Genomic DNA, 26,313 nt, shown 5'->3' with positions numbered 1-26,313 from the left:
TATATTCTTGTTGTAAACGTACTGAAACAGTGGGTTTTTATATTCAAATCAAATCAAATCAACTGGTGTTGTCACAAAGCAGCTTTACTGAAACACGATCACAGGACAAAGAATCAGGCAAAACATTAAACAGAAAATACAGAATACAGAACCCCCAGTGAGCGCGGAGGCAAGGAAAAACTCCATCAGAGCTGCAGGAGGAGGAAGAAACCTTGGGAGGACCAAGACTCACATTTAAGGGGGGACCATCCTGGTCAAATGGCTTTTAAATTAATTAAAAAAAAATCTTTATACATCCATATAGGTGTCCATGGGCGTATTAGTGCATTATGCAACATTATGCAAGTAACACCCTTGCATGTTTTGAGTGATTATTGTCAGATGTTTTGGCAGATTATTGAGACTAAGGGAAATAACAGGAGTGAATACACCTTGAACCCCAGGTTAATTATTCTGCTACTGTATTCATTCTAATGCAGGAACTATTAGGAATTATGGGATTTCACGTGGTTCTGTGGTTCTAGTTATAAGTGAAAAACTTAATAGTGTGCTTTCACACAGGGTCTAATGGGTTACACACTGAACACAAACAAATCTAAAATGATAAAAGTAATAGACAAAAACTTATAGACCTAATATGTATTAGTTTATTTTAGTTTATTAGTACCACAGTTTGAGAACCACTGCCATAGAGGGTTAAACCAGCTTTGATACCGGCTCAGCGTGGTTTATGTTCATACCAGTATACAGTCACTGGTTCATACCACAGTGTTCTCTCAGAGATTCCAGACTCCTGAGCCAAGTGTGTGTGCTTATGTGAGTGAGAGAGTGTGTGTGTGTGTGAGAGAGAGATATGCGGAAACTCGTAGCCACAACACTCACTGTACGCTCGCTAACACTGTACCCGCCGCACCCTTCAGTTACGCAACTAAAGATACGAAGTTGTTGTTTTTGTTTCCAAGATTTCTTCCTAAATAATTTATTTCATGAGCATTATTAATCCTAGTAAACATTTATGTATGTTTGTATGTATTTGAGTCGTGTTATAAAGCTGCACACTCCGTGTAAAAACCTCTTAACGTGTTAAAGAACAGAACCTGTGAAAAGGTTCCTCCGCCTGTCCGTAACTGGGTTACTCCGCTCTGGAGCTAAAGCCTGTAAAGCCTGTGAGCGATTTGGCCGTTGGGCTGGTGTGGGCGTGGCTACTATGGATGATTGACAGCTTTAAGCACGGCGAGGCCACGCTCACGCGCTCGACATGCAAATGAGCCGCGCTCGCGGCCTAGCGGGCGCCCATGTGGACGGACACCACGCCGTGTTGTTCTCGGCGCTGATTGGCTCGCCGGCGTCGTCATGTTTTAATCACATGCAAATATGCTGCAGGAGAGGGCGGCTACGAAAATGCGGAGAGTGGATTGCCGAATCTAATCTGCGCGGTACTCGGTTTTACCTCGATTTTAGTGCGGATTCAACAGCGTTGAAGTAAAAATACACAGCTTTAAGCTTCTTTTAAAGTGTTTCTCTTAAGAGTAATAAAGACGTGGCTTTGTTTCAGATGTTTGTTTGTTTTACAAACTCCGGATCTGGATCCGTTCCGGAGAGGCGTGCTCTGCCCTACTTCTCGCGCGCTGGTAGTATAGGGGAGGAGCCGCGGGTACAGTGGGCGTGGCCTCAACGGTCTGCCTTCGACTTGTTGTGTTTTCTGTTACTCGCACCGCCATCTTGTTGCAAGTCGAGTAATGAATGTGTGAAGGGATTTTTTTTTGCGCGGCGGAGCTTTGGATATTTTATGACCGTCTCCGGACCCCGCCGGATTACACCGCTACCGAACGAGCTCCTACATCCGCGGCACGGGGGGCCCTCGCTCGCCGTTTTTTCCTGTAACGAGACCTCATTGTATCCGGGTACGAGATGAGTATCGACACGCTGCTGGAGGCGGCGAGGTATCTGGAGTGGCAAGCCCAGCAACAACAGATCACACGTGGTAAGGCGGAGGGGGGAGAACGGGGTTACCGGTGGGGGAAAGAATAAACAATACATATAGTTAGTTAGCTTGCAAATAAAGTGACTGGTGGTGGAATTAGCTAGCTAGCGTTCACTAGAATACATGAGGATTACCAAACTACCTTGCTATTTTAGTTAGTTAGTAGGTTAATGCGGGCGGGAAAGAGCTAGAGAGTAGTTCCAGGGTTTCACGCAGAAGACACTGGGTTACCTAGACCTAGCCCAGCTAAAAAGATAAAAAGCTAGTTAATGAGCACAGGGTATTTTTATACATTTATTTTTTCGTGGATGACCTGGCGCTGGATTTTTTTTTAGCAGGGAGGTTAGTTTATTAACGTTAGATAGCTTATGGGAAGTGCATGGTGGTTAAAAATGCAACCGTGGGCATGCAACCGTGGGCATGCACCGTGGTCGGGGTGAATGCTGAACGGAATTAACCGTTTTGTGCTGTGAGGTGTGTGTGTGTGTGTGTGTGAAGTCGTGCTTGTGGTCGGTAGCTAGTTAAATGGTTATCAGCCTGTTCCAATAATTAACTAAGGCTTACTCGCTTTATGGGTTAAATCCTAGCTATAGTCTAGCTATATTTAGCCAGTAAATGCGATAGGTTAGCCTATAGTTTTACTGCTGTATGAGCTGCGGTGGGCGGCTGCACGTCTTCAGTTTTTTAGGCTTAGTTTTAATTCTGTTTTAGTTATTTTTGCACTAGAATTAGCTCAGATATAGCCAAATATTAAAATAATAAAAAAATATATTTTGGACCTTTTTGTTATCTATCTATCTACACATGGGGAGTGCACGCCGTTGTTGGCTCTGCGTGTTGGGCGGTGGCAATGGACCGGGGGCTTGCTTATTTTTTATATATTTATTTTTACATAATGACATTGCTAAGGGAATATCTCTTGACTTTTTTTTTTATAAAACACGTTCTATTCCGTGTTTTTTTATATTTTAAAATATTTCATCTCAAGCCTGCTCATGTTTACTTCACATTTCTTATTTTTTAACACCGAAATACTTAATTATTCCGTCTGTTTTATCTCTGCAATCTGGGAGTGGAGCTTTTTTGTTTCGTTCTCGAGGTGACGTGTCAAACAGGCCACGCCCCGGCGGATACCGCGTGCTGAGGTTCCGCCCCTGCAGCCACGTGCGCGCCAGACCCCCCCTCCTCTTCATTCCTACCCCTCCTTTGGGTCACAACGGGGGAGAAAGTAGGGCAACACCCCCCTCCACCTCCCGCTCTCTCTATGCAGGAGTTATATAATGTACATTGATTCCCCTGCATAGAGCTTTCCCAGCCTGCACTGGACTGTCAGTTCTTTTTTTCCTGTTAAAAAAATGAGATTTTACTTCTCTCTCCACCTTGTCCAGTATCCTGGGAAAAGGAACAATGATTTCAAGAGCTGTCTCAAATGAGAAATGTACTGTGCACTAAATTAGGGTGTGTCTGAGGAGTGTGCCTGGCCTTGCCCCCTGGGGGAAAGAAAACAAAATATATAAATATATTACCAAATTGAACACCTCTGGAATATAATCAAGAGGTAGATGGATGATCACAAACCATCAAACCAAGCTGAACTGCTTGTTTCTTTGCACCAGGAGTGGCTTAAAGTTTATCCAAAAGCATTGTGTAAGACTGATGGAGGAGAACATGCCAAGATTCATGAAAACTGTGATTAAAAAACAGGGTTATTCCACCAAATATTGATTTATGTACTCTTAAAAGTTTATGAATATGAACTTGTTTTCTTGGCATTATTTAAGGTCTGAAAGCACTGCATCTTTTTTGTTATCAGACGTTTCTCATTTTTTGCAAATAAAACAATAAAATAATTCTGCTCTAAATGACAATATTTTTCTTTTGAATTTGGGAAAAAAAATTAAAACAACAATGTTCATTTTACTCAAACATACACCTATATGAGGCCCACTAGACCTTTGGATAAAACATGAATATCGCATTGTAGTATAAACCCACTGCCATCCTAAAAATTAACCCCAAGTACCACCCCACTGCTCTGTTTGCCTGTTCTTTGTTTGTGTGGCCAGAATAATATGTAATGGTGCTCATACATTCTTTCACACTTTGACTTTTCATTTTCGTTGAAGCCATTGGGGCTTTCTCCTCCTTTCCCTCTTCTCTAAATCTAGTTTCACTGCAGTCACAACAGTTCTGTCCAATATCAGATTAGGCCCAATTCATGTGGCCTGGAGTTCCCTAATGCTGTGTCTAGTAGGACTCTACTGTGCCTTAGACTTTTACAACAAGACAAATCTTTCTCTGAATCCAGAAAGTAGGGAAATTTACAGCAAATTGCTTTACACATAAGCACTTTGTACATTTTAGGCCTTGAAACAATCAGCTAAATTCCCCAAGGCTTCAGAGTGAACAAACTGTACAAAAAGGGACCAAATAATACACGTCACTGACCAAAACAAATGCATTCTTTAACTGAAACATGTTGCATGTAGTTCTTTGGAAAGCATGTACATAATATATAACTGCATGTACTTGTCCCTTTAAACTTGTTGCTGTGTGTGAGCCTTTTTCTCTTATTATATCAGTCAGTAACAGGATGACATTGGATCACAGGGGAGTCATCAATTAATCTGAAACCTGTAGTCATACTTTTTATACTATAATGGCAGTGAAACTATTGTAAATTCCTTTTACTCTAGACTCTAGGTTTAATCTGCATGTGGGGCACTGTAGTTTCAGACTAAACTGCAATCTTAGTGGTCTTTCACAATTACACTTAATAATTAGGATTACTTAATAATTAGGTTGTACAAAGGGTCCACTTCTATTCCCTTTCCTTATACTCTACTCTCCCACTCAACTTTACCTACACAAAACTGATCCTACAGCTAAGTTTGCTGTAGCTGTTTATAGTTTGATCAGCAATATTTAATCCGAGTTTATCTAATACAAAAAAAGTTTACTATGTTGGTCAGTCAGCAGTACAACATTAAAAATAAACTTGCATTTGTTACAGGGTGTCTGTCTTCTGATATAGTTTTGCAATTCTATTTATTTACTTATTTATTTTTAATAGTAAATCCTGTTGAAAGGGTTTTAGCAGTCGATGCATCTCCATTCAGCCGGGCCTATAAAAGCTTTGCGTGGGTTCCTTGCTTTGTTTGGAGCGCGCTCTGCATGTGTGAGTAATTGCAAGTGCTCCAGAGAAAGAAGGAGGTATGTAGGGGCGGAACTTAAGCGGCTGCGTCCTGTTGGCACATTTTTCCCTGAATCACAACAGGCTGTGTAATCTATGTCAGGAGACCAGGCACCGCTGTGCCAGAAACACATGGCCATTGAGAGCCGTGTTCTCCTCTTGAGTGTTTGTCTTTCGGACCACGGCACTGCCCATCTGCTCGCTGCTTATTCAAGCCTCCTTCACTGAAACATCACTAATGGAAACTTTAAACTGGGCCATGCTCTTGTTGGTGTGAGAGTGTGGCTGTTTATACAGTTTACTTGGGCCTTGCGTGAGGCATGAGCATGTTTGTTTAGTGACGTTGTATTATTTGCTAGTTCCAGTGAATGTAAGTGTGTGGTGTGGAGTCTTTTTCTGTATGAAGTATACATGGAAAACAAAGGTGTAGCCCAGTGGCTTATGGTTCTGGGTCACTCAGGATGGACTTATTAATTAAATGATTAGTAGGATCAGGGTTGAATTTCACAGAGAAGGATTTCTAAGAAGTCAAAAATTAACCTGTTCATCAGGAGAGAAGGGAATGAAAAAATGATTCTCTTACATTATCCTTTTTTGCTGGTTTTATGCCCTGATTGATCAGGATGATTTTAAGCAGGGATAATACCAACATATGTAGGGCATGGATACTCTGCGGCCAGGACTGGGAACCTCTGCTGTAGATTAAATGCAGTGTCTGTTAACTTTGTGTCAATTCCAGAGGCATATTTTTCCGATTGCTAGAGAGAGGGAGTCATCTTTTGAATGGCTGCCTCACTGCAGACGTTCTTGACAGACAAGGATTCCCAAATGTCTTGTCTGTTGGTCTCCCTGCGTCTATGGAAACTGCCTTCTCTCCGTGCCTTGCTGTTTGCATTAGCAACTCCCTTGAAGTGGGAGAAAGCAGTGCAGACACTGCAGCACTGGTTCAGACCTCGTGTCTCATAGTGCTGATGACATCAGCTGAAAGGTTTTTTGGTAGCTGTTACGCCCCCTCTCCTCTCCCCTCCCCCGTCCTCTGCCGAAGCCCAACCAACAGAACAAAAGCAGCAACCCTCAAGGCGTCTGATACAACCCTACTGTATAGATTGGGCTGTCAGTCATATAAAGGTGGCCAATCGAAGGGTCTGTCCAGGCGGCGGATGAGGCGCCCTGGTCCGGCCTCAGATTCCCCTGCCTTTTCTGCAGGCTGCTGAATGACGTCAGGGCTTCAGTGCTGGAGACTGACTGAGCCAGACCACTACCAGGGCTTCTCTCTTAAAGAGGCAGAAGCAGATTCTGATTCCCTGCTCTTATCCTCCCTCGCTAAGCCCGGATGTCTGGAAGTCGTTGCTACAGCTCGGTGCCTGTTGATCAAACCGGCTTTACCTGTTTTAATGCTGCATGATGGCTACAATTTAAACATCCCACAGGGTTGGAGTCAGTTTTCAGGTTTTATTGTCCTGCTTGAAATCCATGGTACACCAATCCAGAACCATAGAGTTGCATTCAGACACCGGTTAGTCAAAATCTGGTCCAAAGTGTAAACCAGTCAACCAGAGTTCTTGTCCATTTTAGTGCTTTCCCTGCTGTAACACACGAGTAAAGCTCAATGATTGACTGTTAGTCATTTAGCTGATTGGTTGGTTGGTCAGATTTGACGTGAATAGGGAAAGTGCTGGGAAAAGAGTCTTTAGAACTGGAGTTGTGGTTTAAACATCCTGGCTCATCTGGGCACGACTTTCACTTGATTCTGGATGTCGTACCCAGCTTTAATTTCCAAGTTGAGAAGCAGCCTAAATAAAAAGATGGGTTTGGGTTAGGGCTTTGCAGTTAATCTTATCACAGCAATGAGTTGTCACGATAAATACATTGAAAGAATTGCAGTAACAGTAAATGATGAAAACAGTAATAAAAGTTAATTTAGACACCCAAGAATGCCTTGGGTGCAGACCGCTATGGTCTTATCATTATTTTGTAATTTGGTGTTTGGTATTTGGTGCTCTGGGTCTAAAAGATTTTCAGTGGTAAAAATGAATGGGATTTGTTTGTCTGTCTTTGTCTTCATCTATTGTGTTGGGGTGAAAATCTATAGACAAACTAATGTTTTGAGGACAGGATAGTAAACCTTATTCTTACACTCTGAAACATACTAATTATAGCATCTTCTTTCTTTACAGAAGAAGAGGAGCGACGAGAAAAAGCCCTCCTTTCCCGCGGGGTGGAGCAGAAGCGGCCTGAGGTAGCAACCTCTCTCATCCACCCCGTGCAGATCAACCATGTCACCTGGGCTGACGAGACAAGAGTGGAACCCCAACGCCACCAGCACCATCCCCCGGCACCGGCTCCACCTCCTCCCCTCCCTCCACCAGTTCCCATCACCGTCATCCCAATTCCCGTGGTTCCGGCTAACCCTGCGGCACCGCCCCTACAAGCCACCCCAGCACTCCACGCTGCTTCAGCCATGCCAGTGGTAACTCCCCTAGCTACGGCTCTGTCGCCCCCAGGCGCCCCTCTGCTCAGCCCGGTGGGCAAGGACCCACACTCTCCCCCTCAGCAGCCACAACAGCAGTATCGGCAGCTGCTCAGCCACATGAAAGCAGAGACCAGCGACTTGCCTCAGTCAGGCAACAGCCCCAAACAGCAGCCGCAAGCACTGCTGCAGCCGTACCCTGCACCCATTATCACTACCCAGACAGCAGCCCCAGGCCAGCATGCTCTACTGCCTCAACCTGCTCTGGCCCACCCTCAGAACACACAACCCCAAGCCACACAACCCACGCGGACCAACGGCACATCCTTGGAAGATGCCCGCAATCTGGAGGGAAAGAGGCGGCCTGGAGGGTAAGAGAACCTCAGCATTACATGCATTTGTGTGTGGGAGACCTTCTGCATATTTCCAAGTTGACAATATGTAATTGGCCAGCAGTGCAAAATTCAAATCAATATCATGTTTATTTGATTAATAAACATTTTCGCTTTATTGCAAGTAATGAATGGTTATTTTTAAGAGTGATGGACATTACACTTTTTATTGGTATAATCTGCTTGAGTTTCTCAGTTGGCTTGATTTCTTCATGTTGCTGCCATATCACAGACTGTATGGGGTGGAGGCCTGTGAATACACGCATGGTTGTATGTTTTAGAGGAAAGCATTAACAGAAATAATAAGAATAAAAAAAAAACACGTAGGCAAGATTAATTTTCAATTAATTGTCCAGCCCAATGCCAAGGTATCAAAACTGTATTTATAAACTAAAGCAGTGGGTCATTTTCTTCTTTTTAAGTAGATGTGAATTAATTTAGCTTCTAGACCAAGACAACAAGCTTAGCTTAAGGAAGGAAACATTTTATATTTTGTGAGCTGTACATTAAACCAGACAGCTAGGTTGCTGCATAGGCAGATTTATATAGGCACTTTTATTCAGGTTCTGGATGTGTAGGTGAAATGTAGAAAGGTTTTTGTCAGAGCTTATAAATGTAATTTATATGTCTAAATGGAAGTAAATGCTTACTTATATACAGCTCCAGTTTTAACCTAAATGCATAAATAATGTGCTTACAGGGCTGGAACCAGGGAGGTGCACAATAAGCTAGAAAAGAACAGGTGAGTGAACATTTAATCAGATTTTTATATTTGGTCCAACAGTTTATTTAAAATCAGAATTAAAGCATTTTCGACAAAATATCAGAAATGTGTTCTGTTCACACACTAGTCAAAAATGATGAGGGTTCAGTTTCCCAAATGTATTTTAGCATTAAGGACAGCCCGATCCAAAGGGAGGGGGTAAAACAATCCCCCTAAGAATTGGGGCCACCCTTGGTTCACCTGATGCAGATATAGCTATAGCAGTGGAGCACTAACGTTTAGCAACCTAGCTGCTGGTTAGCTAGTTAACTTTAGAGGCAGATATTACAGCAATTGATTATTATTGTACATTTCTTAGTTCCTCTGATGGTTAACTTTTGATCAAATTTGCCTTTATTTTTCCGTTCTTCCTTAATGCTGCATTCTCTGTTGCACAATTTAAAGTGGAACGGGAAAGTTAACTAGCTACTGAGTCGAATTACTACTGTTTTTTATGTTTATTATGAAGAAAATAGCCTTAAATCATTGAAACTACTTATTAAACTATGGTAATATAGTGGTTATCTTTAGTCATGCACGTGCACCACAGGGCCAATGGGATTTGGTCAGCATCTAAGCAAACATCTAAAAAAATATTTTTTGTTGACTCGCATCGACTAATCGATAATTTGTAACTAAAATGCACAAAGCTGAGCTGCTCACGCACTCAGTTCAGACTCACCTCAGACACCAAAAGTGACAGACACAATATATTATATATTTTCTCACTAAATATCAGAGCATCTAAATCCTGCGTTCAGCAGTTTCTATAGTTTTTAAGCAGAGATGGAGTGCATGGCAGAAATAATCATTGACAAATTGGGGAAAATAATCGACAGATTTGTCAACTACCAAAATGATCATTACTTGCAGCCCTGGTGCTTTTGGAAAACCCACCCCAGAGTGATTTCAAACGCAGGATATGTATGAATAGGTGCATTACTAGAAGTGTTATTGTGGTAGGCAAGCACAGTAGTGTGTACTAAATTGTCTAAAGCAGCCACATGAACTCAAGCATCAAATATCTGTCTACAAAGACTTGGTCAGAACAAGGAGTACATTAATGATGTATGACCTGCTCTGTTTTTCTGCTGCAGACGAGCACATCTGAAGGAATGCTTCGAGACGCTGAAGAGGAACGTCCCCAACGTGGACGAGAAGAAAACGTCCAATCTCAGTGTGCTTAGAAGTGCTCTGCGCTACATCCAGGTAGGAAGTGGAGTCTGAGCTGTCTGCATGTAGGGGCCAGGAGCAGGAAATCCTGAAATTGCAGGTGTTGTACAGGTCACCAAACGTGAAATCATTTTAGAGAGGTAAAATCAAACCAGTGGTAAGAATCAATGATATATTAAGATGAATAAACATATGAATCCAGTCACCTACATGCTGTAGAGTTAATTCTGGTATTATATATACACTGTGTGTGGTTGTTGTTTGCATACCAAGAAAAGCTTGTAGTGAGGTAGAGGTCTGTAATATGAAGGGTTATATATGTAGGGTCACGTTTATGTAAATATTTTATTATATCTCTTTATTGGACAACACTGAAGATATGACACTTTGATACAATGTAATCAGTGTACAACTTGTATGACAGTCTAAATTTGCTGTGCCCTCAAAATAATTCAACACACAGCCATTAATATCTAAACAGCTGGAAACAGAAGTGAGTACACCCCAAATTGTGCCCAAAGTATTAATAATTTACGTGGAAACCATTATTTTCCAGCACTGCCATAACTTGGTCAGTTCAGTACCTTTACCCTCAGTTTCTTTAGCAAGGTAGTGGTTGTTTGGAGGTGCGTTTGGACAGTATTATAACATGATAATGACCCCATTTTCTTAAGGGAACAAGGGATCATGCTCTGCGTCAGTATGTCACAGTACATGTTGACATTCATGTTTTTTTTAAGAATTGTAGCCCCTTAAAGCGCAGCACTCATGTAGCCCCAAACCATGACACTCCCACCACCATGCTTGAATCTCTAAGGAGTCTTTGTACTCCTAACCTGGTTGCTGCTGCACAATCTTGACACCTTCTGAACTAAATAAGTTTGCTTTGGTATCATTAGACCATAAAACATGGTTCCATTAATCCTTGTCATTAGTTTGCTTGTCTTAAGTAGCAAACTCTTTCCAGGCTTTCTTATGCATCATCTTTAGAAGAGGCTCCCTTTTTGGATGACGGCCATGCAGGCCAATCTGTTACAGAGTGCAGCATTGACACCCTTTTAACCTCTGCAGCATTGCTGGCAGTACCAATATGTCTAATTTCAAAAGCCAACCTCTGGATATTATGCTGAACATGTGCGTTTAACTTCCTTAAGGCCTGTTCTGAGTGGAACCTGTCCTGGAAAACTGCTGTATGGTCTTGGCCACCGTGCTGCAGCTCACTTTCAGGGTGTTGACAGTCTTTAGACATTAATGGCTGTGTGTTGAGTTATTTTGAGGGCAGAGCAAATGTACACTGTTATACAAGCTGTACACTGGTTACTTTACATTGTATCAAACTGTCATGTCTATATTTTATCCCATGAAAAGATATAATAAAATATTTAAAGAAATTTGAGGGGTGTAATCACTTTTTGTGATATGCTGTAGGTATAATTTGGTATTATTTCTGTAAGAATTCTGATACTTATTTTGAAAACTGCATTTATAAATACAGTTAGTAAATTTTTTTTATTATTCAACCCCTGCTGCACTACTTCAACAACTAATCAGTTGAAGTTGACTAAGCATGCTGTCTGAAATATTCCTAAGTCATGTTTTTTTTTTTTTATACAGCTTATTGTGTATCACAATACAACCTCTACTACATAGGACCTCTGCTGTGATGATAACAATAACATGTAGTCATAGCCCTGGAGGGAGATGTGGCTGCCGCTCCAGGTTGGTGAGGCTGTCACGCGACAGGGGAAAGACCTACTTACTGGGAATTGGCTGCGATTCAGGTGTTATAAAAAATTAAAAGGGGGAACAAAAAAGTGGTGACAAAAGAAGGAGCTGAATGCGGTTTTAGCACTGCGCTTTTGAAGCCATGCTGGGTTTGCTGCGACGGCCCAAAACCTGTGTGCTGTAGCAGCTTTTCACAGCTTTCTTTAATGCATTTAATACCCTTGGGGCTGCTGGAGTGGATATCATGTTGGTGGAACTGTGATCTCGTCCCAGTTAGAGCGTCACCACTGTGGACGCGATTGGATTAAGGAGGTGGAGGTTGTTGTTATAAAGGTTAATGTTTAAAACCGTGGGTGAGGAAATGATGATGATGACTGTGGATCAGGTTGCTGGTGAAAGGTGCTGGACTGACCTGAATTGCGTTGAGTTGAGATTTGATAGCAAAAGAAGAGTATAAAGGAGATCAGATGTTAAAACTCAAACTAATTCATTCATTTATTTGTAAGACGAAGTGATCTTGGAGATTCGTGACTAGGTTCTTTCCTTTTCTTTTTGAAGAAGGCCACAGAGGATTTGGATTTTTCAGCCACTTTCATTTGCGTTCCCTCTCCCTCTTTCTCCCTCTCACGCCCACACACACACACACACACTCGCACAGCCGGAGCGGTATTGGCAGAATAGTGTCAGAGACATATGCCACAGTGGCCTGATTCGATTGCTGCAGGAAGACCTTGCTTATTCATTATCTTTATCGCAGGTCATACACCTTCACTCATGCGCCTCTTCATGTTCATGCAGTTAGTGTTATAAATCTGGATTAATGCTCTGTTGAATGACAATCAGAAGGTCTGTGAATTGAAGCCTGAGTAGAATTGTGGATAAGTGTGTTTTTTGTATAGGTTCTTGACTACAATTTAGAGTTTTTTATTTCTTACATAACTGAAAAAATACTTTTATTTGTTTTTTTGGGCAGTCAACATTGGGCATCAACTCCTGCTGTTAATCTGCAATTCTTACTGTTGAGATTAGAAGGTAGATTACCTTATTTATGCTGAAGTTTGCGTTTTCTCTCTCTCTCTCTCTCTCACACATACACACAACCACACGCAGTTGATGGCATGTTTCCTCTTTTCAAGCAGTTAAAGGTGCGATATGGAGCTACATTAGCTTTTATGTTCTCTATTAAAACTCTCAGTTAAACTCTGTAACTCATAATATTACAATATTGCAGTTTAAAAAGCATCAAAACTACCCTGAGATATTATAATACTGTAAAAATAATGATCTGGTCTCTCAAATGAAAATCACAATACACCATTATACAGTAAAGTACCAGCATTAAAAAAGTAATTATGATTTTTTCCATGATTTAGTCACAGACATTTGTGATTAGTACTGTTATTTTTAAGGAATTTGCACTTTTATTACAAACCTAACTGTTTCAAACACTGATTCTTTTACTCACATTTAAATACCCATTATAAAATGCTTGATCTTAAAGAAGAAAAAGTGAGAATCATAATTATTCACAGAATTCTATTGTAATTTGACACGTTTTGTTTTTTTGTAGTTCTAAAATAGTAATAAACAACACCATTAAGAGCTGTCAAATATGCACACACAACTCATTTGCAATATACTGTCTTAATGTACAGTGTCACAATATATTGGAAAATATAGCAGAATTTTAATAGCCCATATATTGTGATGTATATCAAGTTCTGCCAGTACACATCCATTCCTACTACTATGCTACTATTCTTCTCCAAAAACAATGTAAATCATTGGTATGTTTGGTAGTAAAGGTTATTCTGCATGTCAGTAATATTGCAAAACGTTTAACATTACGATTTATTTATTATTATTATATCTAAGTCTCAGTTTTTATATACGATTACAATTTGTACATATTTTTTATGTATGAAGGGTTATGGGGAGGGAAGGGTGTTTGTTGTCCAGGGAATTAAGGCCACGCACCAACACAATTCCAAGTAATTGTAATTGTGCATTATATTTTCCTCTACTAGCACAGAAACCGATGTTCTATTGCTCCTGCCCTCCCCTTCTGCTCCCTCTTTCTCTCCCTCCCTCGCTTCCAGCCCCTCCCTCGCCCATTTTTTGCCTGCTCCCAAGTCCACGTGAGGCATGAGCACATGGTGAGCGCGAGTCTGCTGACGTCAGCCTCTGCTCGAGATAAGCTCCGCCCTTCTCTCCTACACTCTATTCCCCTCCCTCTCTTTCTCTCTCTCTTCCTCCCTCCCTGCCTGCCTCTCGCTGCGAGCGTGCCAGACTTCGGTACACACCGTGCCACTGTCGCACATGCTTACTGGCGCGTCGACTGAAAGCTGTAGCCTCGTTGGGTTAGAAGGAGGCTGGGGAGTGGGTGGAGTTACAGAGAGAGAGAAAGAAATAGAGAGAATAAGTGAGAGAAAAAGAGACAGTAAACCCCCCCCCTCAAAAAAAAAAAAGATAATGGTGATAGTTATGCATGTAATATTAATGCTGAGATTTAGCTCTTTCCTGATTGGCTAGCTTAGATCTATGTTTTCTTCTCCCGACTTCGCTCATACAAGTCTGTGTGTTGCCAAGTAGAGATGTTGGTGCAGGGTGGGCATGACTGGTGGGCAGTGGACAGCTTGCAGTCCCTGGCTGTGCTGTTAAGAACATGTTCAGTGCTGATGTAATAAACCCAGCAGTTAAACCTTCTTCCTGCACCTCAGATCAGCTGATTAGCTGGAAAATGATTGACTAAAGTAGTGATTAATTTTTAGGGGTGTGCCATTTCCTGTTGTTCACACTGATATTGGTCTAATATTTGAAATAGTAAAAATATCTGTATTGTGATAATACAGAGATTCTGCCTTAAACATAGTCTATTTTGTATTTGGTTTGCTGTTTTTTTATATAATTGTTTTGCACTTTATATAAATACTCTGCACTTGTTTTTTTATGCTATTATATCAGGTTTATGATATTATAGTTTCTGTCGTTTACAAAATGGACAAAAGTTATAGTGTGTGTTCAACTTCGGCAGTGACTTAACAATGATTGAAAATGTGTGGGGTGCTATTGGACGTGTTATCAACCCTTCACCCCTTCCACAACATCTTTAGGAACTGTGTGGAAATATATAAGGATCAATTATTGCAGGACAAAATTATGAACCTGCCTGCATCAGTTTAAATATTCTTTATTCATTTTTTTTCAAGTAACTTTTTATCTTTCTTCTGAACAGCACTACAATCCAATAATTCTGGGTGCAATTATTTTTGCTATGTTTTCTTTTTCTTTGATAATAAATGTATTTTAGGACCGTATCGTCCACCCTTGTTCATATCTCCTCGTCTTACTTCTGTTCTGATTGTTTTTAACTTGCAGCAGCACAGTAGCGTGTATTGTTTAGACGTTTCTTGCAGCGTTGTTTAATGCACGGTTACTCCTCATATCTCTCAGTTTATGGAACTGCGCTGAATGAGTCGTCACCAAGGACGTATCTTTAGTCTGTGTGCTGAGAGAGGGAGAGACAGGGGGAGACTGTAATTACAGAGGGGGAGCGGAGATGATAGAGGGAGTTTATTAAAAAGCGAAAGGGGAGGGAAGGTGCGGAACATGCCGGAGGTCGTGTAGTCCAATAGCACCCGCTGCACGCTCTGGGTTCCGCCTCCTGACACCCCTCCACAACCCCCATAACACCCACCCACCCCCGCGCTGCTCCTTTTCTGTTCCGTTGCCAGGGAGACTGGCGGGTTCCAGCTGTTGCCGTGGTGACGTCCCGTGGGACTCAGTGGTGCTGTCTGGTCGCTAGCTTGAAGACAAAAGGCCGAGCGTGTCAAAGCTGACCTGAGGCAAACCGCCAACATGTCCAAACGCCGTCTGACACCAGCCGTGATGCTCACTTATATCCTGTGCATACATCACCTCAGGGTGTCACGGATCAGGTTGTGACCAAATTTGATGCTAGAGGTGTAGCCTACATGCATGTATACAACATATTACTTATGGATGAAAACTAATGTCTTAATATTTTTTTAGCTGAATGACTATATACACGATATACTGTATATCTTAATATTTTTTCATCTCATAAGGTAATTACAAAAAAGCACTTCCGAGACAAAGCTACATGTTTCAAATTGTATTCAGGAACTTTTATTAACATTCAGCTGTAGATGAACCTGAGGGAGAAGAGAAAGGCAAACTGTCAGAGCTAATTAAAATGCAACATAGTCTATGTTCATGTAAACAAAATTGTCTTATCTTATGTCTCGTAATTAAACATATTGTTAATTTAAAAAAAAAAACCCAAAAGGGTTCTACTGTGGCATCACTCAAAGAACCATTCAAAGCATTTTTATTTTTTAGACTAGTTTTCAAGTAAACAGTGAAGACAAAGTTTAGCAAAATAAATCTTAAAGATGTCCTAAGGTTAACATCTTTTTGGATTCTTTGGATGCCTGATGTAGTATCAGTTCCACAACACTGATGGATCCATCTTGCTAGTAACCAATGTGTTTTAGAGAGACGTGGGGTCCTTCATAAATATTAAAATGCTTAATTATATATATATAAAAAATATTAAAATAAACCCAAGAATGGTTTAAAATTAATCAAAATAACTTAACTAGTGTTGGCTACTATTGTATTTTGTTGTTATTATCATTATTATTATTATTATTATATATTTATTATTTTATTATTATTATTTATATATTTATTTTGATCTGTTTTTAAAATCAATATTTTTTTATCTGTGAATTTATGTATTATTCATTTAAAAATATACTACCACATGCAACATGAAGGATCACTGAAACTAAAGAATAAAATTCATCAGTCTGCGTAAGCATTTCTTAGCATGCTAGCAATGAATAGAATAAGTGAAAGAGCCAACAGGGAAATTTCTGAGGTGAAACTGCGTCTGTCCAGCGCTGTATCAGAAACCTTAAATAATAATTAAACAGGCTAACATCACATGAGGGCCAGTGTTAATGCTGTAACAGCCATATGATGGTATTGCTTGGTACATAGCATACTATCTTAAAATGACTGCCCTGCTTCAGCTCTGAGGTAAAATGGGAAAGTTAGAAATTTTAAGAGCTAGCCAAAGTGTTGCACAATCACACAGCATTTCAGCTTCTCCTCAAAACTGATTCCACAGTTCAGCATAGAGAATGAAATTGTAAAGATGTTTAAAATGTTAAAGCAGTGATCTTGTGTTGTATTTTATTTAGTTTTTACTCAGTTTTTGAACTTATATTTCAGACAGAGTTGGAAGAGTTCCTCTAAAAGATTCTAATATATTCTGGTACAGACAACTACTTACCCTAAAAATAATATTCTGTAATTAATCTCTAATCCAGAGAGGTTCTGTAGAAATGCAATCTGATTAGCTCCGGATTACTTTTGGATTACTTGTCCTTTCAAAGTCGCATAATTAAATAAAGGAACAGGTAAAATCTTTTCATCAAGATGTCTTCAGTTTGACTGTTTTTTTTATATAGTTATATATAACATTATTATTATTATTATTATTATTATTATTATTATTATACAGTGCTGCTGAGTACTAATGTATAAAAATGTTTTATTCGTTTTACTGCACTTATAAACATAAAACATAAAATAAAATATGAATAAATAATTAAAATAATAATTATAAACAGTTGCTCATATTTATAATGTTTATTGACCTTTAACTGTAAAGCTCAGTGTATTAATAAAAGTGGAGGAACTATCTGTAAAAAAAATGTAAGAATAAATATGACCTAATAATTTACAAGATTGTATTTTGAGTTTCTGAATGTCTGTTTCAAATAATCAGTATTTAATAAATAATTTGCAGTGTTTGTGTGATCTTCAACAAGCACGTTCATAATGTAAGCGAGTAAAAATATCCTGTCATATATGTATTAATTAATTCATTCATTGACTATTGTTTTTATAGTTTTATGGAAAATTAAGATGGTTTTTGATTCAAGTGCTTGTACTTATGTGTGTCTGTGTGTGTGTTTGTGTGTGTGTGTGTGTGTGTGTGTGTGTGTGTTTGTGTGTGTTTGTGTGTGTTTGTGTGTGTGTGTGTGTGTGTGTGTGTGTGTGTGTGTGTGTTTGTGTTTGTGTGTGTGTGTGTGTGTGTCTGTGTGTTTGTGTGTGTGTGTGTGTGTTTGTGTGTGTGTGTGTGTGTTTGTGTGTGTGTGTTTGTGTGTGTGTGTGTGTGTGTGTGTGTGTGTGTGTGTGTGTGTGTGTGTGTGTGTGTGTGTGTGTGTGTGTGTGTGTGTGCGCGCGTGCGCGTGCGTGCGTGCGTGCGTGCCTGCCTCTCATGTTGAGTTGCTCTGTGAAGAGGCTTAAGGCAGTCCCACTGGCCAGACAGCCCAATCTCGCTAATCCCGGATCAGGCTTCACAAGGGCAGACGCAATGTGTGCTATCAAACCAGCTGCACCATCCAGTTACATTCATACTCTCTTAATGTCACTGTTATATAATCACACACACACATATAAACTCATCTCTGAAATACTATAAAAAAATTACTCATTCTTTCTCTCTGCGTGGCTTCTTTCTCTTTTTAGCTCTCGCGTGCTGTTTTCTCCCCCTCTACCCCGTCTTCCCTCAATCTCTTCGTCTGCTTCCCCTCCTTTCTCAGCTGCACGAACGCGCACACTCACAATCATGCATAGCAACCCACGGTAACCCAGTAGGATTCCTGTTCGTTTGGTGCCAAAATGGTCGTGCCGTCCGCCAGTTTCGCTGGCAGAGAGTGCAGTAGTAGGGGGCGGAGGAGGAAACAGGCTGATAGGAGTGTGTTTGGGCCATCACGTGCACTGAGTTCTGGCAGATTTGGGGGAGGGCAGAGGGGGGCTGTTTAAACAGCTTTTCTCTGGACAGAATCTTTTACTGGATGCATGTGACCATATTAGTTTTTAAAAACATTTTCCATTCTACTACTACTTTATTATTATTATTATTAATATTAATATTGTTATTATTGCCACTTCAAAATCCATGAATAGTAAAAAATATCAGGGTTGTGGTGAAGGAGCAAGGAGTGGACGCAAGAGAGCGGACGCAAATGCGAGGTATTTATTAATAAACAAGAAAACCATGAACCAGAACCAGAAATGAACAAAAACATAGAAACAAGGTATACAAAGAAAACCAACAACCTAACAGACGTAACAACATACAAGAACCGACAAAGTAAACAGGAAACGCTGGGGTATAAATACACTTGGAGGGAGCAGGAAACAGGTAACACCTGAGGACAGGTAATGAGAGGGGGGGGGGGGGGGGGTGTAGGTGCGGAGTTACAAATGAACACAGGTGGGAGCACTGAAGACCTGGGTGGAGACAAGGAGAACACAGAGAGGTCCACGTGCTAAGTACTTTTGGAGTTAAGTGTAAACTGTGTGAGTGAGCCATTTACCCCTCTCCCATTGAGATTCTGTCCCTAGCACTTGTGTACGGTGGTATAGTTACAAATAATGATTAATCGACAATGAAATTTGTAGTTGACAAATTCAAAAACTCAATATTGCCAATTATATATAGACTAATCGTTGCAGCCCTAGTGCTAAGAAGGGTATATAAACAAACAGGAGGGCAGAAAAAAAACAAAGACAGACAGGAGAGACACAGAACAGGATGAAAACAAATCTAGAGTTCAGAAACTCAAAGTGGGGTCAGACAGCTTTGTGTTTAGGAGAAAGTGTTTAGTACATTTTAACATGATAATTTTGGAAAATTCTGGCACTGATACAGGCCTAATTACAGTAGTTCATGAACTATGCAAATTCAGGTTATGCTTGAAAACCACATTCTCACATCTGTCCAATAATATTACCCATTATTTGAGCTCTACTGGATTCATTACAGTGGTTTATGCTTGGACTTCGGGATTGCCACTGCTAACGTAATTTAAAGATGCTCGAATCTCGGTTGTAATCATCCCAAATAAATCAGTGCACCACATCAATTTTAGACCAAACTGAAATACTAGCAATGTTGATTTACACAAATTGCCCATTTTGCCTATCATTGTAAAACTCAGTCATTTTGGTAACTTTATCCAACTTTTGAGTCTGAGTGTCTGTGGGTTGGCTGAATAATAATGTGAGCTGCTACAGCTGTGCTGTGTTTGGATGAGAGGCAAGATGCTCCTTCAGTTGTCTAATTTGTAACAAAAAGAAAACTCATAAAATAAACCTGTAAACAACATATTAACCATTCTAAACTGCACATTTTGCACAATAATTGCAAAATTGTATTTTCTGTGTATTATGATTGTTTACTGTTGCACAATACAGATAATACATAAGCAATTATTCCACATACTGTGATACTGATTCAACTTGGACTTAATTAAAACCACAGTGACATCAGTAATGTGTTGTGAACCCACAGAAATGCTCATCTGAAACGGATTGATCAAGACGCTCACAGAGCAGTGTAAAATTAATATCACAAAGACAACCAGTTTATTACACAGCTGTGATTGATTTATTCAACTCCAGTGCCATTCTCTTTTTTCTGCTTTGCCCTTATATAACTTTTTATTAATTCTAGATATGCTTAAAACATGTATATCTATTCACTACAAAATGACTTGTTGTAATAACTTTTTACCTCTTTTTTTTTGTAACCTTTACTGAAAGTTAGGAGTTTTATTTCTTCTTTCAGTTTGGCAAGGCTTATTTTTCTTTGGACAGTGATGAGATGCACATTAACACTTTTTTTTTTTTTGCTCCTTATGCTCTTATAACTTATGCTCCTTTTTACTGTTTTAATGTTCCACTGTCGGCAAAAGTACAAGTAGGTCAGCAGACCATTTAACTATGTGACATTTCTGTCTCTCTCTCTCTCTCTCTCTCTCTCTCTCTTTTTTCCTCATTGTACATGTAGCTTTTCATTTTTACAGCTTTGTTAATATGTTTCTAGAGATGTCATGCAAGTCTGTGTGTAGAAGGCTGAGCTACAGACACAAGCGGGCATTTTTTTTAGGTGTTGACATTCAGCTGAGAGAGTAATGCGGAACTGTCTCGCAGAAGTGGTCAAACTAGTTTATTTTTCAGACCTGAGCCTATTGGCTGAAGTAGAAGGCTGTGAATTTATTCATGGTAGGCCACGCCCCTTCTTGCAAATGATGTTGGGAAAAGACTGTGTATAGTGGTTTAATGGGGTGACATGCAATGCAGAATAAACTCCTGAGAGAAAAAGAAAAGAAAATAAGTGACAGTAATTAAAATCTACACTGACATTACAGACTTGTTTTATGTCCCATGACTTTTGCCCTGTGCCCTCTGGAAGGAACATAGCACTGAGCTGTGGGATGTGTGTGGTGTTGCCTGCACTGAAGAAGGATGCAGTTTCTGCTGGAGTCACTTTTTTGTTTTCATTTACAGTTCTAGCCAGATGCTGCTGGTCATTATCATTACCACTCACTGCACTGTCCACTGTCCATTATGACATATTCCCAGTACAAACATGACCGTGTAGATTAAGGAGTAATGAATACCTTTACAACTTTTATATATAGATTTTTCTATATATCTGGAATCCACTACCAGGCTTTGCTCCAACTCACAATATGAGTACTCTCCTTATAATTTATTACTCAAGCCACCCACTTCACAATCAATTTACATACAGATGTGCCATGACTTTTGGCGTGTCATGTCTGTGAATGCATATTTCAGTGTAGCAAGTGTGGAAAATAAGATGTTTTTAAGGTTTCATATTGATAAATGTAATAAAATGTCTTTTTTGTTGTTTGTGTTTGATGCAGACGCTAAAGCGAAAGGAGAAGGAGTATGAGCACGAGATGGAGCGGCTGGCGAGAGAGAAGATCGCCACCCAGCAGAGACTGGCCGAACTGAAGAACGAGCTGAGCCAGTGCATGGACATCATGGAGATCGATCGCATCCTCCGCCAGACTGTCCAGCCTGAGGATGACCAAGCTTCCACATCTACAGCATCAGGTACTAAAAAATTAAACATGTATCTGGGAGATTCTGATCTTATAGAAGGTCTTTAAATGCGCTATATAGACAAAAAAAAGTATTGGGACACCTGCTCAGTCATTGCTTCTTCTGAAATTAAGGGTATAAAAATGGTATTAAAAAAAAGAGTAACTGTCTCTATTGTAATAGAAAGCCTTTCTACTAATCCACCTGATCATCCCCAACTCCACAACTCATCCCAAGTGTATGAGAAAGAGCCAATCATTCAAGAGAATGCATTCCATTCTACTGCTGAATAGCTCAGTGCCGGAGGGCTTTTTATCTACTTTCTAACCCGCGTCTGGTAATGTGTCTCAGTAGGAACTAGACAAGCTGTATTGTATGTATTTGTGCATTTGCACATCTTTGCCAGAAATGAGCACATCTGTAAGCAGCTGAAAGCCTTGTTTAGCAAGTGTTTACACAAAAATTGGGACAATTAACACAGAAGACAAAACAAAGACTCAAAGTCTCAAAGCCTTTCTTATTCTTCTTCTTCTTTCAGAAGGTGAAGACAACTTTGACCAGGATGCAGAAGATGACCTTTTGTCTTCCCCTCGTCCCTCTGCTGCCCGACCCCACCCGGCTCTGTCCGAGCCCCGCCCCTGCCTGCCCGCTCACCCACCCACATCAATCCTCCCCTCACACATCTCCATTCAGCATAAGCCTTCTGCCCCTCTCTCTGTCGCCCCATCCCAGCCACAGACAGCAGCAGTGACCCCACAGGCCATTGCCCCGGCTCCACCCCCTCAGCCCACCGTCATCGCCCACGCCTCCGTCTCGCACGCTTCCGTCATCCAAGCTGTCAACCACGTTCTGCCAGCTGCCTCCAAACATCTGGCTCACATAGCGCCCTCTGGAGCAGGCGGCCAGCCTATCGGACACATTACTGTACACCCTGTGGCTCACCTTTACCCGCAGCCTTTGGCTGTCTCTCAGTCGGCCATGGTTGGACACATCACGCACACGCTGGCCCATCACCCCCAGACCCACGGCCAGGTCAACGGCACTCCGGCAGCATCAGGCCAGCAGGGGGCAGTAGTGGGGAAAACCACAACGATGGTGGCCCACCATCACGCAGGTTTAGTTGGGCAGACGGTGCTGAATCCAGTGACTATGGTGACAGTACCGCAGTTTCCTGTCAGCACGCTCAAGCTAGCCTGAGGCAGAGCAGGAAAGAACTGTGTGAGAAACTAAGTGGCTAATTTTGGGTTAGCCTGTTTGCATGTTGTTGTGTGTGACATCTCTTGCAGGTCATGAGAAACATGCGGATGCTCCTTGTTGTAATAATGAATGACAGTGGATACAGCACAGAACTTTTGATAAATGTGATTCGTACTTTAAATTAAATCGCTTCATCAGTGTGTGTGAACCTAATCGTGTCATGGCAGTTGGAGTCCTTCTGACTTAATTAAAGGAGTGGCTCAGCCAAATATGCTTAGCTGGCTAACGGTGAATGAAAGCTCTAATTAGAGTGATGTCATTTTTTTTGTTTTTATGTTTCTTGCTGGTGGCTCTTCACACGTTGCAAGTTCATTCACTCTTAGCATTGTTAGCATCTCTTACAGAGCTGCACTTTTAAGAAGCTGAGCTGGCTAATAACAGTGAATGAAAGCTAGTCAACTCTAATTAGGATGATGTAATGTAAAGTCATTTATTTTATTTTTATGTTGTTAGCCGGTGGCTCTTTTCAGCTCTTTTAGAGCTCATTCACTGTTAACAGCATTAGCATCTCTAACAGAGCTGTTCTTTTAAATATGGCAGTTAGAGTTCTTTTGACTGAAATGAATTAAAGGAGTAGCAAAAAGGAGTAGTACCAAATATGCTAAACTGGCTAACAGTTAATGCAGGAGGCTAGTCACTTCTAATAGGGATGTCTTTTTTTTTTTTTATATTATGTTGCTTGCTGGTGCTTCTTCACACGTTTGGAGCTCATTCACTGTTAGCAGCATTAGCATCTCTGACAGAGCTGTTCTTCTGAAGGAGCAGCTCACCCGAACATGGTAATGTAGCTGGTACCAACTACCAGCTAGCCACCAATTAGCATGTTTAATTATTATTTGCATATTGCTACTTAGTAGCGGCTTGTTTTTATTTATTATATCAGCCTTCTTGACTGTACTCTTCCATTCAGTACAGAGCTGCAGCAGAAGGGGGTTGAGGTGTAACGGGTCTCTCTTATTTAACATTCTAATAATGCATTATTAACACATGTAACTGCTAGCAATGTATTCACTGTGTTACAGATGGATTACAGATTGTCTGCTTTAGTTTCGATTGTAACAGCATATCCATAAGTTGTGAGGTGTTATCTTGTGAAAGAGGCTAAACACTGGCCAGAATGCTCTAAGCAAGGTGACATGACTTATTGGAAAAAGTCATGGGACACAATACTAGTTTCTGTGACATGACTTTTTGCATGTCAACCCGATATGTCTAACTATGGCAGTACCATGTACAAGTATTGAGATGCATAAATGCATATGTGAAACCTGAAGTTGTTAACATCTGTGAGTGAAGAGTGAATACATCTCTAATAGTTACTTTATTACATGTGTTATTAATGTGTAATTACACAATAATTAGATACACCTAAAATAAAGCGGGACTGTGTAATGCACTTACAGAGCCAAACAAAAATCACGTAATCCTGGGCATAAGTTCTTAGTGAGTGAATGAGTGGGAGTGCTCAAAGTGAAACGTCTCGTCCTCTGGCTTTCCGTCCTTTCTTCTTCCTCCTACTCGTCCTTCCTCAGATTAGTTCAAATAAACTGAAATTTCTCAGGCATCAAGCTTTTTCATCCAGTCGCCAAAAAAAATTAATAATAATAAAAAAAAACAGAAGCTAGATTCACAGAACCATTGAACCACAGAATCGGGGTTTTTGCATTTATCTTGTCATCTTCTCAAAAAATCTTAGTAATAACTAGACCTCAACCTGGGCAAATGAAGAATGTGTGTGTGTACACACACTCACCCCACAAAGAAACGTACAAGTGCCTAGCCCCTGGTCTAAGTCCAATGGCGCCCTCTGCTGCCTAATCAAGGTTTGAGCTGAACTTGCAGAAGGATTGCTTGGTTGTTAAGCTCATGTTCCGTTATTGATGATCATTTGCTGCCCTTCAAATATAAACTTCCAATGTCTTTTACAGAGAAAATCTGACCAACCAGGAGAGCTCATTCAGGAAAGTATTCATCTGAGCATCCAGTGCTAAGAACTGCTTACAATTTTTACATTCTAGTAATTAGAATGATTATTATGAACGTATCAGTTATCAGTTTATTTTTCTCCAAAGTCTTTTACACGTAAATGTAGACACGCAAATGATGATATACACCACTGGACTCAGTTCAGTTCCACAAAAAAATAAGAAAAAGAAAAATGTCTTCTTGTTATGGGCATTTGTTCACACTGAGATGCAGCAGTCTGTAGTTGAAATAGTTGTAGAGTTGTGGCAGTTAAATTAATGGATGTCAGTGTGTATGTGGTGTATGTGAGAGCTCTTTACTACGGTATATTCCTTGCAGAATACCAGCCTCCTGCATAGTTTATTTTTTTTAAATCATGTTTGGTGCACTTGTATACTTTGAGAAGGTGATTTTGTACGTATGACCTTTTTTTTTGTTTGCTTTGTCACACTATTTTAATTTTGTAATTTTCATTTTATTTTATCTTATCTTCCACTTCAAATTAGAAGCTGTATACTCACTCAAACAACTCAACACCTATTGACGCAGTTTCCCTTCGGGACTTTTGACACTCACCCACATTTTTACGTGTGTGTTGCGACTACAGCATGTGAAACTCTACTAAAGGTGGTCCAGCGTACTGTGTCTCATTGCTATGTACTATCAGTTTCAACCAGAACACTGTGATACCCTGCTTTTAACTTCCAACCCCCCTTCCCACAAAACCACACCAATCTGAGGCTTTGCTTCACATGCCTAAGTGAAAAAAAGTGGAAAAGAGCATTAATGTGCTTTATTCCAACTTCAGATGTGAAATCCTTTTACTATATTTAGTGACGGGAATAGAGAAAGACATGCTGTGCTTCATTTTCAGTAAACAAACAAACAAAAAAAATAGCCTGACCTTTGTAAAATTTAGTAGTTTTTTCTTTTTTTTTTTTTTTTTAAATATGTCTGTATGTGTATATATAAATATGTGATGTATATGCACGCATTCACATATACGTTTGTGTATTTTGAAGATTATACTGTTGCCTGGTTTTGCATGTAGATTGCAATTTTTGGTTCATGTTGATTTCCTTGACACCCCCCCCTTCCCTCTCCTTCCCCTCTCCTTAATTTTTTGGGACCATATTTAATACTGTATGATGTGGTGGGGACCATTTAGACCTCATTCTACATTGATATTATATATAAATATATAAAAATCTGCATTTTCCCTATGGAGAAAGTTTAAGTTATATATCGCCTGTACATTTTGGGCTGCATTAAAATCTAATTGTCCACCATGTTTAAAAAGAAAGAATAGTAATAAAGTAATGATGAAATATGCTAGATTAATGAAAATCATAATGACTATTCATAATAAATCTTATGACATTTACAAGACAAGACTTGTTTTTTTTGTTTTTTTTATAACTCATAATGCGT

General features: G+C 40.2%; 1 protein-coding gene across 2 annotated transcripts; it reads left to right on the top strand.

Moving 5' to 3' along the window:
• The first annotated feature begins 1,685 nt into the window (after positions 1-1,685).
• mntb (MAX network transcriptional repressor b) lies at positions 1,686-26,274 on the top strand. 2 transcript variants are annotated; one of them, XM_007260716.3, is made up of 6 exons: positions 1,687-1,984; positions 7,355-8,018; positions 8,740-8,781; positions 9,900-10,011; positions 21,480-21,672; positions 22,199-26,274. In XM_007260716.3, exons 1-6 carry the CDS (start codon positions 1,912-1,914, stop codon positions 22,855-22,857), a joined length of 1,743 nt encoding a protein of 580 aa, XP_007260778.3. In that variant the 5' UTR covers positions 1,687-1,911; the 3' UTR covers positions 22,858-26,274. The 2 variants fall into 2 exon arrangements, with proteins under 2 accessions (XP_022531846.2, XP_007260778.3); XM_022676125.2 differs by lacking the exon at positions 8,740-8,781 and having other exon boundaries at positions 1,686-1,984.
• The last annotated feature ends 39 nt before the right edge of the window (positions 26,275-26,313 follow it).

This window comes from Astyanax mexicanus, chromosome 17 (assembly GCF_023375975.1).
Source record: "Astyanax mexicanus isolate ESR-SI-001 chromosome 17, AstMex3_surface, whole genome shotgun sequence".
In the NCBI taxonomy this organism is placed as follows: Eukaryota; Metazoa; Chordata; class Actinopteri; order Characiformes; family Acestrorhamphidae; genus Astyanax; species Astyanax mexicanus.
This window is presented reverse-complemented; position numbering and strand designations above follow the sequence as displayed.